At 42.7% G+C, this 16866-nt stretch overlaps 1 protein-coding gene across 1 annotated transcript; it reads left to right on the forward strand.

The window, feature by feature from the left end:
- Nucleotides 1-2930: 2930 nt before the first annotated feature.
- On the forward strand, nt 2931-16002 carry MAEL (maelstrom spermatogenic transposon silencer). Its single transcript, XM_054062100.1, is given in 15 exon segments — nt 2931-3108; nt 4244-4330; nt 6405-6507; nt 8500-8655; nt 9164-9205; nt 10173-10300; nt 11113-11167; nt 11724-11865; nt 13538-13600; nt 14473-14605; nt 14801-14857; nt 14859-14880; nt 15679-15711; nt 15714-15788; nt 15914-16002. Coding segments are annotated over 15 exon segments (1317 nt in total). The 5' UTR covers nt 2931-2976.
- Nucleotides 16003-16866: the final 864 nt, after the last annotated feature.

Genomic DNA, 16866 nt, shown 5'->3' on the forward strand with positions numbered 1-16866 from the left:
AGTATGTTTGCTTTTCCAAGCACATTCATGCCCTCTCACCTCCTCCACTTTCTGACCATAAAAAAACAAACCCAGGCTTCTTAACTGATATTGGTCTTCACCTCTTTTGCCACTCCTTCCTGCATCTCCTGGGTCCCTACTGATCTGTCACTCCTTATTCTCACCCAGCACCTCAGCTCAACTTTGAGCAACTACTGCAAGTGTCAGAGTAGGCAAATCACCACGATGACTTGTCTCACAGAGTATCAGCTCCTTGTGAACTCACCGTCAGGGAGCAGCAGGAGCCAGGCTGCTCCAGAAGGAGTGGAAAGCTGGGATCCAAGGTGAGGGATGTCATGCAGGCTGCAGGGCAGGTACCGTGCCCACCAGTGTCCAGCCCTGGTGTGAGATACCGTAGGGTGCCTGTTTTGGCCTTTCAGAAGTCCCTCACAGAGGGTACAAGGAGATGTTTATCGGATATTGAATTCTAGTCAGCCTCTTCTTCTTCTGTTCGTTTTTTTTTTTTTTTTTTGTTTCCTTATACATATGAACACACTCATTTGCATAAATAAATGTACTGACTTTTTGTAAGGATTTAAATATTTTTAATATATGACACTATTCAGACTGAGAGTATATAGAGGACTGTGACATTTATATTTTGAAAGATTGTCATTTTGTGAGGGTGGGGAGCCTGCACTTTCAATGTCTGTAAAAAGCTGTTGCAATCTATTGCTCCCACTGGGCACCTCTTATCCTTCAGTACCCAAACATTAAAAAAACCCAAACAAACAGCAAAAAGCCACAAACAATCTGAGAATCATAGAATCATTAAGGTTGGAAAAGACCTTTATGACCACCCAGTTCATCCATCAGCCCAGCAACACTGTGCCTACTAAACTGTGTCACAAAGTGCCACGGCTACGTGCTTTTTGAACATTGCTAGGGATGGAGACTCCACCATTGCCCTGGGCAGCCTGTTCCAATAATTTACTGCTCTTCCAGTAAAGAAATCTTTCCTTATACCAAATAAGAACGTCCCTAGGTCCAACTTGAGGCCATTTCCTCTCATCCTGTCAGTTGTTACTTGGGAGAAGAGACCAGCACTCACCTCACTACAGCCTCCTTTCAGGCAGTTGTAGACAGTGATAAGGTCTCCCATCAGCCTTCTCTTCTCCAGGCTAAAGAACCCCAGTTCCCTCAGGCACGCCTCATAGGACTTGTTCTCCAGCCCCTTCGCCAACTTTGTTGCCCTTCTCTGGACACGCTCCAGAGCCTCAATGTCCTTCTTGTAGTGAGGGGCCCAAAACTGAACACAGGATTCAAGCTGTGGCATCACCAGTGCCATCTACAGGGGCACTATCGCCTCCCTGGTCCTACTGGCCACACCATTCTGATACAGGCCAGGATGTTCCTGGCCTCCTTGGCCACCTGGGCACCCTGCTGGCTTGCAGCCCGTCTCCAGGTGATGGTTAAAACCCAAGATGGGCAGGGGGCGAAGCCCCCCTGCCAACTCCATGCGGTAGGAGGCGAATGCTTTTCCTCCACTTCCCAACAAAACATGAGGGCAAGCGCACACACACCCCACCAGCTCTGCGGTGGGAGCCATGCACGGCCCGCCCTTCTGGCCCAGCCCCCTCGGCAGGAGTTACACATAGAATCATAAAATCATAGAATAGTTTGGGTTGGAAGAGACCTTAAAGCCCATCCAGTCCCAGCCCCCCTGCCATAGGCAGGGACACCTCCCACCAGACCAGGCTGCCCAAGGCCCCATCCAACCTGGCCTTGAAACCTCCAGGGATGGGGCAGCCACAGCCTCCCTGGGCAACGTGTGCCAGTGCCTCACCGCTCTCATGGTGAAGAAATTCCTCCTTATGTCTAGTCTTAAGTTTGCCCCTCTCCAATTTATACCTATTGCCCCTGGTCCTGTCACTACAAGCCTTTGTAAACAGTCCCTCTCCAGCTTTCTTGTAGCCCCTTTTGGGTACTGGAAGGTCACTAGAAGACCTCCTCTAAGCCTTCTCTTCTCCAGGCTGAACAAGCCCAACTTTCTCAGCCTGTCCTCGTATGGAAGGTGCTCCAGCCCTCTGATCATCTTTGTAGCCCTCCTCTGGACCTATTCAAACAACTCCATATACTTATGTTGAGGATTCCAGGACAGGACACAGTACTCCAGATGAGGTCTCACAAGAAAGGAATAGAGGGGCAGAATCACCTCCCTCGACCTGCTGGCCACACTTCTTTTGATGCAGCCCAGGATACGGTTGGCCTTCTGGGATGCAAGCACACATTGCCAGCTCACATCGAGTTTCTCATCGACCAGCAGCCCCAAGTCCTTCTCTGCAGGGCTGCTCTCAATCACATTGTCCCCCATCATGTACTGAAAATGGGGATTGCCCCGACCCAGGTGCAGGACCTTGCATTTGGCCTTGTTGAACCTCATGAGATTCTCTCAGGCCCACTTCTCCAGTCTGTCTAGGGCCCTCTTGATGACATCCTGTCCTTCTGGTGTGGCAACCGCACTACTCAGCTTGGTGTCATCTGCAAACTCGCTGAGGGTGCACTCAATGTTGCAGTCTATGTCATTGATAAAGATATTGAACAGCACCGGTCCCAGCACAGACCCCTGAGGGACACCACATGAACCTTATTGAACCCTCTCTGGCCGCAGCCCATCTACGGCCTCGCCCTCTATCTGGCCCCGCCCACTACCGACACACGCCCTCCTAGGCCACGCCCCCAAGCCACGCGCTAGTCTGATTGAGCCCCGCCCATTACCTGGACACGCCCCCATACTCTGACCACGCCCCCTCCCTCGCATCTCCCTCTCTCACCCCGTCCCCTCTCAGGCCCCACCCCTCCAAGCCCCGCCCCCTCAGTGCCTACAGCTGCGTGCCCCCACACCCTTCCCAGGCCCCGCTCCCCTCCAGGCCACGCCCCTTCCGGTTGGTGGGAGCTGCGTGGGAGGTACCGCGTGGCGGCAGGGTGCGAAGCGCGATGTCGCCGCGTAAGGGCTTGCAGAGCCCCTACTGCATCTTCGTGCGCGAACAGCTGCCTGAGCTGCGGCGGCGCGGGCTGCCCGTGGCCTCCGTGGTCGATGCCATCCCCTACTGCTCCCAGGCGTGGGCGGTGAGGAGAGAGGACCCCGTCCCGCGGGGGCGAGGGGAAGGAGCTGGATTCGAAGCAGCTCGAATGGTGGGGAGGGCAGGGAGGAGGCGTGGCACGGCCCCGCTTCAGCCACCCCGTGCCTCTCCGGTTTCCGGGCAGCTCTCCGGTCTGCCTTCAGCTCTTTGGGAAGCCATCGGGTGGACCCACATGGTGCCCCTGCGCAGGCTGTGTGGGGAGCAGGGAGTAGGGTGGCCTTTTCTTGGGGGGCAAACCAGCTGGTGGCTCAGCTGCTGCGTGTTTAGCAGCTTCAGCGGGTGTCTTGAGTGGCCTCAGCTGGCTCGGGATAAGCAGCAGGCGCTGTGCTCTGCTGTCCTCCCCTCACCTGCTGCCCTATGATTCCACACAGGAAAGACTGGATCTCTTAGAGCAAGGTTGTCAGAGGGCTGCAGCACCTTCTATAGGAGGGCAGGCTGAGACAGTTGGGCGGCTTCAGCCTGGAGAAGGCTCCGGGGAGACCTTATAGGGACCTTCCAGTCCGTCAGGGGGCTCCAGGAAAGCAAAGGAGGGGCTCTTTATCAAGGAGTGCACGGATGGGATTAGGGAGGATGGTTTTAAGCTGAAAGATATAGATTAGGTATCAGGAAGAATTCGTTTCCTGTGAGAGTGGTGAGGCACTGAAACAAGTTGCCCAGAGACGTCATGAGTGCCCCATCCCCAGAGATGTTCAGGGTCAGGTTGGATGGGGGTTTGACCAACCTGAAGTAGAGGAAGTTGTCCCTGCCCATTTCAGAGGGGTTAGAAGCAGATAAGCCGAAGGGTCCCTTCCAACCCAAACTATGATTCAATGATCTGTGGCTGGCAAGAATGGTTTCAGAAGACCTCTTGTGCATGATGGAACAGCACCAGTTTGCACTTGTCTGAGGGTGCTTCAAAAGCATGTGCTTGCTAGATGTTTTGAATCCAAGGTTATGGCTTCATTAGGAAGAAAGCTGCTGGAAATGTTTGAGTCAAGGTTAGCGGGTGGCAGTTCTTGCCAAGTGTTCAGAATGTCCTTTAGAAATGCACAGCTAGTTTGTTTACATGGCATTTGTTGGTTTGTGGGACTATTAGAAAGAAGCAGTAAAAACCTTATTTTAACAATTTGCTTTCCTTCAAGTTGCTGCCTGAGGAAGAAAAGATGGCTTATGCAGAGAAGGCTCGTAAATGGAAGGAAAAGAAACGCAGTCAGGAAACAGCGAAAGAGGTAAATGTGGAGAAAGGGACACCCTTCAGTGTAGCTAAATAATAGGAGGAGTAAGTGGTGTTGGGGTTTGGTCATCTGCTCTCCGTAGCCTCCAGCCTGGAGGTTGTGGCTGCTGTCAGAGTCCACACTGTTATGACGGTTACACAGAAAGTTATTCTGATTTAAATTGAAGATGAGAATACTGTATAGTACTTTAAATCAGCACATCTTGTTCCCTCGGGCTCTTTTATCAATTAAAATCTAGTTCTCTAACAACTTAGTTTTGCATTTAACGGTATTTTTGCCGACTGACTTAAAATTTTAACTTTTTTTAAAACTTATAATACTGTAAATTGGTGTGACTTTTGGTCATAGGTTCATGTTGCATTTGCTTCTTGGATGTTCTTAGTTTAGGTGGTTCCTGTTGACGGCCTGAAACTGCATCTTACAGCTGATAGGGCATTCTGAAGTCGCTGTGTGATGGACCAGGTCAATGAAATGTTGCAACCTACATACAAAAAGAATAGTTATACCTTGTTATTGTTTTTAAATTGATTTGCTTGTGGGGCAAATGGTAATGCTCTGGTGGAGGACAAAATTCCACAATGTAGAAGTGAATAGTTACGTTATGCTGAATGTGGTTGTGGTCAGAAATAGTGCTAACCAGATCTCTTCTACTGATTATAGTCTTGAAAGGGCATGTGTGTGTCTCCCCTTTTTTTTGTTTTTCCTTCTATCTGTCTCTCTCTCAGCAGTTCCCTGAAGCACAGTTTGTTTCAGAGTTTGAATTATGTGAAGTGCCAGAAAGCTTATTTTATTCCAGTCTTGGTTGGCAGCATAAAAACTTGCGTGTCAAAGCAGAATCTGGTTGAGTAAATGGATAATACTGCATTTACTTCTTCATCCCATGTTACTAGGTACTATAAACTACAAATGACTGGTGAAGGTAAATTTTAGGACTTTAAAACATGTGTTGCTAGAGAGAAATACAGGATAATGGTAATTTCGAGTTACTGCTAAATGTGTGTTGATTAGTTTAGTCAATCTAGATTAGCAGAGAGATGTTAGGCAGTGTTTTCTGATTATGGGAAAGAGCTGTTTAAAATGCCGTGAGCACTGTTTTATTTAGCTGGTTAGGGGTGTGTGATTAATAAAGCTCCATTTTCATATATAATGGAGAACTATGTGAATGACAACTAAGTCATAAATGGAGGGTTCTGTATTTCCTTCCACAAACAGTAGTGTTTTAGAAGGCTGTAATCAGGGAAAGGTATAATCGCTTTACCAAAATACAGAGCATCATTCTTATTGCCTGTCAGTGGAAATGAGGAAGTGTGTGTGTGCGAGATTGTGATTTCAATTTATTAATCCCACCCCATACACAGACATCCACAGTTATTTCGTGTAGTGAATGGAACCAATTCCTTATTTTATTTTAAGTAGTTCAAACTGATAATCAACAACCTTTGGTGATGATGGTCATCTGGAATTGGTGTAGCTGGATGTGGAGGTTAATCCTAATTTGGGTCTTGAATGATTGAATTCTGTAAGGCTGCTAGGTTTTTCTTCCCGTTCTCTTAAAAGCTTATTGTTCATGCGTGGATTTGCTGTGCTTAATGGGCATACGCACCCCCTCTTACTTGCTCTGTGCCAGAGCAGTCTTTTTTGAGACTTTATTAGCTTTTCATTAATTCTGTTCCTAGTCGAAGGCAACTAATGCAAGTGCCAAGCTTTATGAAAAAGTTTTAAAATTCCAATTTGAGAAGGTCCTTGCCTGTGATAAGTGGTTGAACCTAACAAAATATAACAAAATCTTAATTTTTTAAAAATTACATTTTGCAAATTTAGCCATAGTTCTTTCCAGTTGTACCGAGTTGACCAAGGTGTTAAGATACCTATCTCTTTGTTGGAAGAGAAGTCTTGCCTTTGTGGTCTGTAAGTACATATGCATTCATACCTAAACTGCAGGCTTGTTCCACCTGGCCGTAAATGTTAATGGACGTCATGTGTTCCTTTAATAGAAGGAGGTGAAGGTCTTTATTGGGTCTTCGAATTCTTTGATTTTTTTTTTTTTTAACTTTCTCATCTTTTCCAGACGTGTAATCTGGCTCATCCGGTTCCTGCATGTCTGACAGCAGAGATCCCCAGTGATACTTCTTTTCCAGATGCCTCTGCTATGTCTTGGGAGAATGATCAGGGTATGGTAGTACTGAAGCACTTGATCCTGGTAGATAGAAGCTTGCCCTTTATAGATATTCTTAGTGGTACCTATATAGAGGCTGTTTACATTTACTTAATGGCCATCTGTGTCCATCCTTGCTTTGTTTGAAACTAAGGGTCTACGGCTGCCAAAAGGTCTTTAGCAGTGCAGAGGTAAGCCAGTGCAAATGTGTATAGTTGTTCTTCCCTTTCCCCTCCCCCCAAATAATTGCATACTCTTTTTTAGCTTGATTGGAGTATAGCAACTAATAGTTTCTTTACAATTATTTCAAGGCTTTTAAGAAAAAGGTAATTCTTCAACCCCTACGTTTATGATTTACAAAGCATAACCCAAGTTGAGCATAAAAGAGTACTTGTACCAATTTTAAAGGGTGAAAAGTTGTTATATGTAGAAGTTCAGAATTCCTGGAATAGAGATGTTAAATAAAACGATGACCTGGCCTCTTTAGGAGAATAAAAGAGGGGATATGTACTTTGTCAGTGCTTTTATAATGTCCTGGCTTACTTCATTACTGAAAGAACTCTTGAACACTAAACCTTTCTTATCTGTGCCCCTTCTTCAAATGGATGTTTTGATTAGAATCGAATAATGAACACATCTGTAATCTATTCCCCATGAATGTTACATTACCTGAAAAATGATAAATGGTAGTGCTTACAAGATAAGTCAAACAGCGGATTAATGTAAGCTGTATCTGCTGTGTAGTTAAGTTTCAGCTCGAGCCTTTTACCTAAGAAGTCTCTTGAGCTATTTTCATGTTGTCATGGTTATGGAGGGGCAGGAAAGAGTAGCTCCGTAATAAGTGTAATAGCTGTTAGTGTCCTCACTGTCCAAGGACATGGTCCCCTGTCATTGCGATGCAAATTTCATCAGGTTGAGCATGGTGGCTTGAGCTGACACAATTGATATTGAAGCTGAATGAAAGGGGTAATAGTAAGCGATAACTGAGGTGTGCTTTATGAATTCTGCTCCTTAATATTGCTCAGTGAAAGTCTTGTATGGTTCCATGTAGCTATATCCATTTTTTCACATGTAAAGCAGTTCGTAGTTGGGTAGAAGAGGTATCTTTCCTGTGACCCTGTAGCTTGTAGAGTTTAAGACCTATGTAGGAGAGTACCAGCTAAGGACAACCGGTGTTGAATGCCATAAAATCTGGCAGACCACATCCTTTCTGTATACAAACAGTTATGCATCTCTGTTTTGTAGAACAGGTAGGATTTTTTTTATGAGGGTAGAACTTAAGGATTAAATAGCTGCCTCAAAGGTCAGTGAAACAGTTATGTGGCAGTGATGAAGAAAAGGATTAAGGTGTGTTGTGAAATATTTTTCACAGTTGGGCACTTTAAAATTAGTAATCTGTAGATTTATTTCTTAATGTTTGCCTTGGATATTCTTGCCGCCTTCTTTGTGTGTTCATTTAGTGAAAAAGAAGCAAAAGAAGCAACTCTTTTAATTAGCAGAATTCTCATTTCCCCCTATCCTGGAAGATTATTACCAGCTCATTTAACTCATTTAAGTTACCATATTGAGCTTGTGAGGCTGCTTTGCAGTTACTGATTTTTTTTTTTTTTATTTCTAACCTTGTTTTTCTAAGGGATGAAGACACCTGTCATAAAAAGGAATAGTAATTCCTGTTGGATTCCAGGCCTCTTGGTACTCTTAGGGGTTTAGAGTTTGATGGGTTTTTTATTGCTTTTATTTTGGGTTCTTATTGCCCTGATATCTACACACAGCAGCATCTGTGGAAGGTGTACTAGGACTGCCAGTATGCCTGGCTCTTGCCTTACTATTAGTTACCTTGTCGTCTCAGATACAGAGGAAGATCTGTGTGCTTTACTTGGTCATTACCCCGCTTTAGTCACTCATATGATGAAGTGCACCAAAGCTTTTGCTGGATGAGGCGAGGCCAGGATGGCTTTTCTGTAACCTCTGGTGGCTCTTATGAAAATGCGGGGTTTTTTTCTTTCAGCTGTGATCGCAGACATCTTCTACTTTCTGAACATTTACAGCCATGGCAAGCTGCCACCTGTCTGTGAACAACGCTTCCTTCCTTGTGAAATTGGGTGTGTCAAGTACTCCCTACAGGATGGCATAATGGCTGACTTCCATCACTTCATAGATCCAGGCGAGTCCCAAAATAAGGAGATGAGAAGTTCATCTTGCTTTGGGGCAAGAGAGAGGCTTTCTAGTGTCATTTAATGCTGCCCAGATTACATTTCTGATATTAAGATAGGTTTATTTCTTTAAGTGGTTGGACTTCTTAAAATAGTGGAGCAGTGCTGATTGTTTCTGAAGAGATGGGCTTAAGTGTCAGAACTGCATGAAGCTTCGAGGAATGTGTAATAAATCCAGGAGGACCTTCAGATGTTTGTGCTTTTTATTTCATTCCAATCAATATTTGTCTTGATTGGACTTAAATGCACAACACTGTACAATGTACTTTGTTTTTTAAAATGCATATAGCTGAAAATAACTTTTTCAAAAATAGTTATGGCATGTGTACGAGGCCACAAGGGGAGACAAAACTCTTCCTTTCTGTACATGAAACTATGGTGTGCCATTAAGAATTGAGGATCTGTCATTGTTGGATGGTGATTGTTCTTTTTGTCATTTCTTCCCTGCTTCTCCTGCAGAAGTACCACCACGAGGTTTTTGGTACCACTGCCAGTCTGCTGGTGAGTATCAGTGGAGTAAAAGATTGGCATGCAAAGGTGTACGGTTTTCCACTCAGGTTCTCTGAGCTGTATCCAAGTGTTTTGTAAGTCTGCAGTTTCTCATCCTGAGAACTTCTCAAGTTATGAAGAGAAAGGAGTGAGAGCAGGTTTTGTCACGGTCACCTTTTGTATGTCTCCTGTACCCTCAAATGGCAGAGCACTTCACCCAAAATGGTTTTGTCAATGGCAGTTGTCTTTTTTAATTCAATAGTACATGCAGCATGTTTTTCTTAAATGGGAAAACTTCATATAGCTTTAAATGCTTTTGGGCCCATCTGAGCAGAGTGTGCTTCCTTTGCATGTATCTTCAGCATGAAGTGATAATTCATGATAAGGTAACTCAAAGATGCTTAGGGATGTGGTTTAGTGATGGATTGTGATAGGTTTATGGTTGGACTCAATGGTCTTAACAGTCTTTTCTGACCTAACCAATTCGTTGATTCTGTATTTAAAAGCTCTTGTTTTGCAGCTTTATGTATATCAGCAGAGTTAAAGTATTTATAGTGATGTTGTGTCTGGCTTGGTCTGCCTCATTTCCCCTGTGACTCTTAAGTAGTGTTTATAGATTTCAGTTTGTTTCTATTAGTACGCTTCCTCCCCTTGTGTGCAGAGGGAGCAAACTTGGCTGATGTTTTCCTATGTCAAATACTTCGAAAATGGCCTTGTAAAAGTGGTAAGTGCGTGCGTGTTTGCTCGCAGCCCAGACCCACCAGTCTTCTGCTGACAAAGGTACGGTTTTGATAGCTTAATCACAGACACTGCCAGTAAAGAAGAGGGGGGGTGTGGGTGTGTATGTGTGTGTGTATATATATATATATATATATGCGCACGTGTATATGTAAAGATACAAAGGAGGGAATTATAACAGTTAAGGAAGTGGTGCTGCTCTTAACTTGTCTGTTATTTTTTATTTCCCACACTCCATTAGGTTATACCACTCATAAGATCCCTTTATCTGGATTTCATCTTCCACGTACGTGTTACGCAGTGGTCTTACGGGAGCTTCTCGAGTTTGTCCAGCCAGCCAGAGATGTTCGGCCTCGCTTCTACTGCAGGGTGTGTTCAAGTTCAAAGAAAGTTGCTCTAAATCAAAGCCTGTAATTTCACTCCTGTTGGATGACTAAAGATACTTCAGTCTCAAATCTAATCAGTGTGCAAATGCCTGGGAAAATACACTTGCTTCCGAAGTTTTCCTGTTCCATGCAGGAAGCCTTATTTTCTGCCCTCTTATTTTCAGCCTGCACTTCTGGCTCCATTGTACTGATGATCGTTACACTTGGTCTCTAAAATTGCTTTGACTTATGAAAGGCTTGTAAGATTGACTTAAATTGGTTGTGCTGAATAATAGTCAAATAATCATACTTCTCTAAGGAATTTTTTTACTTTTTTATAACTCTTTTCCGGAGAGAATACTGTACATCTCAGTTTCTGTTCAAGTTTCATTTGCCAATCAGCAAAACAAAATGTTAGGATTCAGAGGCATTTAAGCTTTGTGACAGCTCTGTTAATGTTTTGATCCCGTTTGAACCTAATGTTAATCCTTAAAAAGGGGGGGACAGTCAAGGTCTTCGGCTCCATCAATAAATACAGGGCTTCGAAGAAATACACATGAAAAATGTATCTCAGAGCGTTTAACAGACATGGCTGTTGTATGAGTTAGCCTTTGACCTGTCCCCAAATATTAGCCTAAAATTTCTCATAGAGTTTGGCTGGAAAACCTCTGTGGCATTTGGTTTGTCTTTGAGGTAATTTTCAGGAAGAGTGCGCATTCATTCCCGTAAAGTTTTTCAGATATAGTCAGAAGTCTTGCAGGTGTCAGAATTATTTCCTGTACTTCCTCAGTGTGACTGAACTTTTCTTTCCTCTAGTCTAATGACAGATTCCGAATTATGTGGTGTCTCAAACGAATGTCTAGCCTAACAGGTGAGGAATGGATAATCTTTGGCTCCCCTCCCCCTCCCTGTCCTCCCAAGAAAGAAAGTTTATATAATCCTGGACATCTGTATTTGTTTGAAAATCTTTGGGTCTCAAAGACTTCATAAAAGCTGGTACTGATGGCTAGAACTACTTTGTGTGCTTCTCTCCTTTTCCTCCCCATCAGTGGCAGTAAAACACTAGTGTCCTCAGCTAACTGGCTAAGGAGCACATCCGTACAATAACATCCATTGTCTATTGCTCAGCCAGTTCAAGGAGCACCAGAGACAGTGAGATTACTGGGAAGGCGAGCATACAGTAATGTGGGAAAACTAAGAGCTTTTGAGGAGAGATGGCCTGCAATTAGGATATTTAAGTACTGAGGTGCAGAACATTGTGGGAATACAGGACAACCCACTTTGCTGTGTAGACAGGTTTCATTAAAACCTCCTATTTGATGCTTCAGTAGGAGGTTGGGCAGTGAACAGGGACTGACTGAGAAGCGAGCTGAGCAGAATATTCACTGACTCTTTTTCTCCTGACCTGGATTTTGCCTGAGCTATAGGCATCGAGAGCCATCTTGAGCTTCTTGCTGTAGAAGACCTGGTAACAGAACTGTACCAGAAGAAATACCAAAAGGAGCTATCCAAGACTTTGGTGTGGAGAGAACTGGATGCCTTCCTGTGGGATTTCTCCAGTAATACCAGGTATGTTGGTTTCCTCTTTGTGAAAATGTGTATTAGCCTGGTGTGTCTTCATGCCCTGCATGCAGCTTGTATGCTGGTAGGCTAGAACGTTCTAGAAGCCTTCTAACCTGGAATGCTTGTCATATCATGTGTACAACTGAAAATGAAAAATACTTTCCCAAAAGAATTGTAAAGATAAGTGGACTTTTAATGCTGAGGCCTAATTTAAAGAAGGGAGTAAAAAATGGGAATAAAATGCATTGTGGTATTTAACTGGAAATCATAGAAGTGGGAAGATCCTGACACTCTTAGAAATGTGGATGGGACTTGGCTGTTGCTAAACATCAAATGCCTTGTGCTGGTACTCTGAAAGATGAGGTATGTTTGCCAGCGGTATATATCAAGTTCTCAAGTGTAAGATTGTAACCTAGATCGTATCTTTTTTCTTCTGAATGAATGTTCTTTATAACACATCTGGAATCCTGTTTACTTAGTAGGATTTTTTCGTTTTATTTGTTTTTCCTGTGTGTCTTGCACAGCACAAAGTAGTGGTTTCTGGTATGCAGCTTGTGGTGTTGCAGGGCAATATTTAGTGATGACGCAGTTGACTCAGAAATATACTTCAGCTTTTCCTCTGCTACTGTTCTAAGTAAGAACCAATAATTTAATCTTAAATTTCAGTAGACTTTATTTTACAAAAGAGAGAATTCTTCTAAGTCTGCTTATGGTATGAAGGTCCATTGGAATAATCAATATCACTTTATCTTTTTATAGGTAGGTAGTTTTACCATTTCCATGAGTATCTTCACACAAGAGGGAGACCTTAATGAGAATGGGAAAATGTACTTTAGAACACACACTTGGAGAGGAAAGTGGGGATGTTTATACAAAGAGGAACTATTTCACATTAATGGAAAACTTCAAAAACTTACCTTAAAATTACATGCATCTCTTGGAGTCTCTTTTCTCCCTTCCCCCACCTCAGCGTGCAGCAGGCTGCCTGTTTAGAATGCCTTTTAACTCTGCATCAGTCGCTTAGAGCTTAGTTATTGAATGCCAGTCCTCTGAAATTTTAAAGGCACTGTGTGATCCCCTCACCACAAGAAAGATGTTGCTCTTCTCTGGACACGCTCCAGAGCCTCAACAAAGCTGGTGATGGGGCTGGAGAATAAGTCTTATGAGGAGCAGCTGAGAGAGCTGGGGTTGTTTAGCCTGGAGAAGAGGAGGCTGAGGGGAGACCTTATTGCTCTCTACAACTACCTGAAAGGAGGTTGTGGAGAGGAGGGAGCTGGCCTCTTCTCCCAAATGACAGGGAGCAGTACAAGGGGGAATGGCCTCAAGCTCCACCAGGGGAGGTTCAGGCTGGACATCAGGAAAAAATTTTTCATGGGGAGGGTCATTGGGCACTGGAGCAGGCTGCCCAGGGACGGAGTTGAGTTGCCTTCCCTGCAGGTGTTTAAGGGATGGGTGGATGAGGTGCTGAGGGACATGGTTTAAGGAGTGTTAGGAATGGTTGGACTCGATGACCCAGTGGGTCCCTTCCAACCTAGTGATTCTATGATTCTATGATCCTGGATTCAAAAAGATAACATCTTTGAAGTTTGCTCCTGTACCTTTCTACTAAACCAACTATTTTTGTTGATTAAAGATGTCTAAATGCTTCTGAAATAAGCCTGAACTTCATTTCATGTAGGTGCAAGTGGCATGAAGAGAATGACATAGTGTACTGTGCTTTGGCATCGTGTAAGAAAATGGCGTGAGTATTGCTAAGGATTTATCTCCAGTATGATGATGATTTGTTTGCTTATAGTTGCATATTCTTTACTTTGGCTTCTCTGACTGCCTGCAGCACTGCTGTTCTAGATCTTGTTTTATTTGTTTTCCTCTACCCCCAAGATTTTCTGGTTTTAACTTTTTTTGTAGTTTGTATGGCTTAGCAGTATGCTCTAAGTCTTAACACTTAGATATAACATAATCTCTGTGGACATAATCATGTCTATCACTCTGTAGTGATCCTTCCCCTACCTCCAATTATTATTAGAGAGTTGAGAGAAGTGTTAATTACATTAGAATTGACTGTTTTTCTTCAGAGGTTTGGTATACCCATATTTGGTGAGAAATTCTTGGTGCATTCTAGTATATCTCTACTTTGGAAACTTTGATAATACTTTACGTATAGTGTAGATACATTAAATTCTGTAATCTTTTTGGTGGGGGGAGGAAATAAGAAAATGCCATTTAAGATTTCAGTCACTAGTAGTGCACTTTGAGAGAGATAACGAGTAATCTTTCATTCAGAAAACTCATCATGTATGGCTACACCTTGCAAAAAAGGTGTTGGTTTTCACACTCTTCAGTGGCTGCGTTTGGTAGTATAGAGAAGCAGTTGTTTTCATTTCATTTGCAGTTGTAGAATAGGCTGGTGGTCCTGGAAGGATTCAGGGTAACTATTTAGCTGCTACGATAACATCCTTCTGCCCTCTGCCATCTGCTCTGCGTGCTTCAGTCTGTGGTTGCTGTTGTTTTGCCAGTTGAAGAACTTAAAATGCTGTGCTTCCGTACATAAGCATTACAGTCCTCTTAGCCAAATTTTTCTTGTTTTCTTTTTCTTTTTTTCTCTTGGTCAAGTTACTGCATCAGTAAATCTTTAGCAAGTGTGTATGGAGTCCCACTGACAGCAGCTCACCTCCCTCTTCAAGACTCTGATTATGATGGAAACGTGTATACCAGGATGGTGGTACTGGATACTGGACATCTTCAGGTCACATTCTTTAAACAAGTATCCTGTTTTATTTCTAGTTAACTCTTGTGCTCAAATTTGCCAATTTCAGGTTAGGTGTTTTCTTTTGAATGTATATTGTGTAGACTGATGAAAGAATAATAATCTAGCTGGATTACTTAGTGTGATTTTTTTGAAGACACAGACATTACTTCAAGTGTTTATTTCTTCATGCAGAAGATGAAGCCTGAGGGTTCTGGATGTGACAGGCGTTTCACTTCTCCAAGTCAGGATGGAAGAGCTTGTCTGCTCTAATTGTGAGTTTGAAACTTTCACATTTGTGTAGGGAAAGAGATATTTAAACTTAAGCCAGTTAGTTATTGCTTTTTCGGATTTCTGGGCTTAGATGTTACCTGTCAGTGGTGTAAAGCTTAAACGGCTCTGTGTGAGCTGCACTTATCCTGCACGTGGATTTCACTGGATTTATGAAGATGTAAACATAAAGAGCTGCCCTATTCCTACTGGATACCATCTTATGGTCAGAAAGGTCTCAAAATTTAATTTTTCATATGACTATTGCTCTCTGATTTATACCCTCTTATTTTTATGCTACATGAAGTCTGTTCTCATATGCTGAGGGGCTTTTTGAGGCAGGGCCATCTTTAAAATATTCTCCTTGCTCTTAAGTCATTATATGTGCAGACTCAGCTCATACTTGTTGCGCAAGTTCTGTTAGAACTCAGTTTATAAAGACTGCTCATTTAAAGTTGTTTTCAGAGACAATTTTTTTTAGCAGAAGGCACGTGAGTGCGTTTTCTCTGGGCTAATCATTTCACAGCTAATCATGAGGAACAGAGTCAAGTTTGCAAGACCAAACTAGCAATTCTGAGTTTGCACCTGATTTTCTTGCATATAAAATACACGCTGAATTAAACTCCAAAATGGTTCCAATTGTAAATCATGAGATCTTATGGTCTTGGTGTTTATAGAGGACACGACCCCTGTGACTTCTTGTTAGAGCTGTGTTCAGTTCCACAGTGTATAAGAAGGACATTCATTCATTTATGCAAACTTTAAAGGCTGATTTGATTTGCAAACTATATTTAATTTAATAGGTGATTCTCCACGTGGTGTGAGGACTTCCCTCATGAAACAAGTACCATGCAAGGAAGAGGAATTATTCAGTTGCTGCTGAAAAGTGGATCTGCTCTATCAGAGTCTTTCAGTAATAGATTTTTTTTTTTTTTTCATCCAGGACAACTGAAAATTCTGATTTTTAATTTGTTTCATAAAGATAACCAGCAGTTTCTCTAGACAGCAGTTTTTCATTTTATGTGCGTTCCTTGACAGTTCAAGCTTTTGTTAGAATGATAAAACTGTTGACTGGATTTAAAGACGACAAAAATCTTGTTTATTATCTACAGGAAGACTTATTTTGAAGGGACCTGACAGTTGCATCCTCCTTTGAAAATACATGTCATACTAGTTCTGTTTCTTAATGGATGGAGTTGAAATATCAGAGGTTGATTAGCCAATATAATTTGATTAGGTGAATTCTTTAGTGGCCAATGTGGCTTTAAGCAAGTGCTTTATTTCTTCTTTAATAACCTCCTTCCCTTGTTCTGCATGTGGAAGACAGAATTTTCGTGTACAACAGTCTTTCCCCAAAAAAGTCTAGAGGGCTGCACAAGGGGAATTAAAGGTATAACAGTCTCAAAGGCAATAATCTGCCGGTTCTAGCCATGAAGAAGTTGGATTTTTTTTTTAAGGCAAAAAAGCAGACTTCCTATAAAATGTCTTGGAAGAAATGTGGTAGCAAACGTATCCATTTATTAATGTTATTTTAGAGGCACAGGCTATGTACATCAGGAACAAGTACAACATAGCTTTTTTTTTTTTCACCCTTTGCCTCAGTTTTCTGCTTAAAAAATGGGCATCCCTCAAACCTGCAGGATGAAAAGCAGTGTAGGTGTTAAGGCTTTTTTTTTTTTTTTTTAAAGCAATATCAAACAGATATATTGATCTGCAGATATAATTTCACGAGTTTATTCAGGCTGGGTAGATGCCAGTCATGTAAAAACTGGGAGACTGACTTATTGCTAGGAAGTTAGATGTTCCATTTTATGGAGATACAAGTTTTGGACTAGTCTCCAAAAAGTTGTCTGTTGTCTGAACCTCATCTTTAGTCTGCGTGTCCTTAAGCTACTGATTCTCACAACAAAGAGCTTACTTTTTTTTTTTTTGAGTTGCTTCTACGTTTTGTTCCAGCAGAGGTCCAGTTGTGAAGTACTATCTCCATAGCA

The sequence above is a fragment of the Cuculus canorus genome, chromosome 1 (genome assembly GCF_017976375.1).
Source record: "Cuculus canorus isolate bCucCan1 chromosome 1, bCucCan1.pri, whole genome shotgun sequence".
In the NCBI taxonomy this organism is placed as follows: Eukaryota; Metazoa; Chordata; class Aves; order Cuculiformes; family Cuculidae; genus Cuculus; species Cuculus canorus.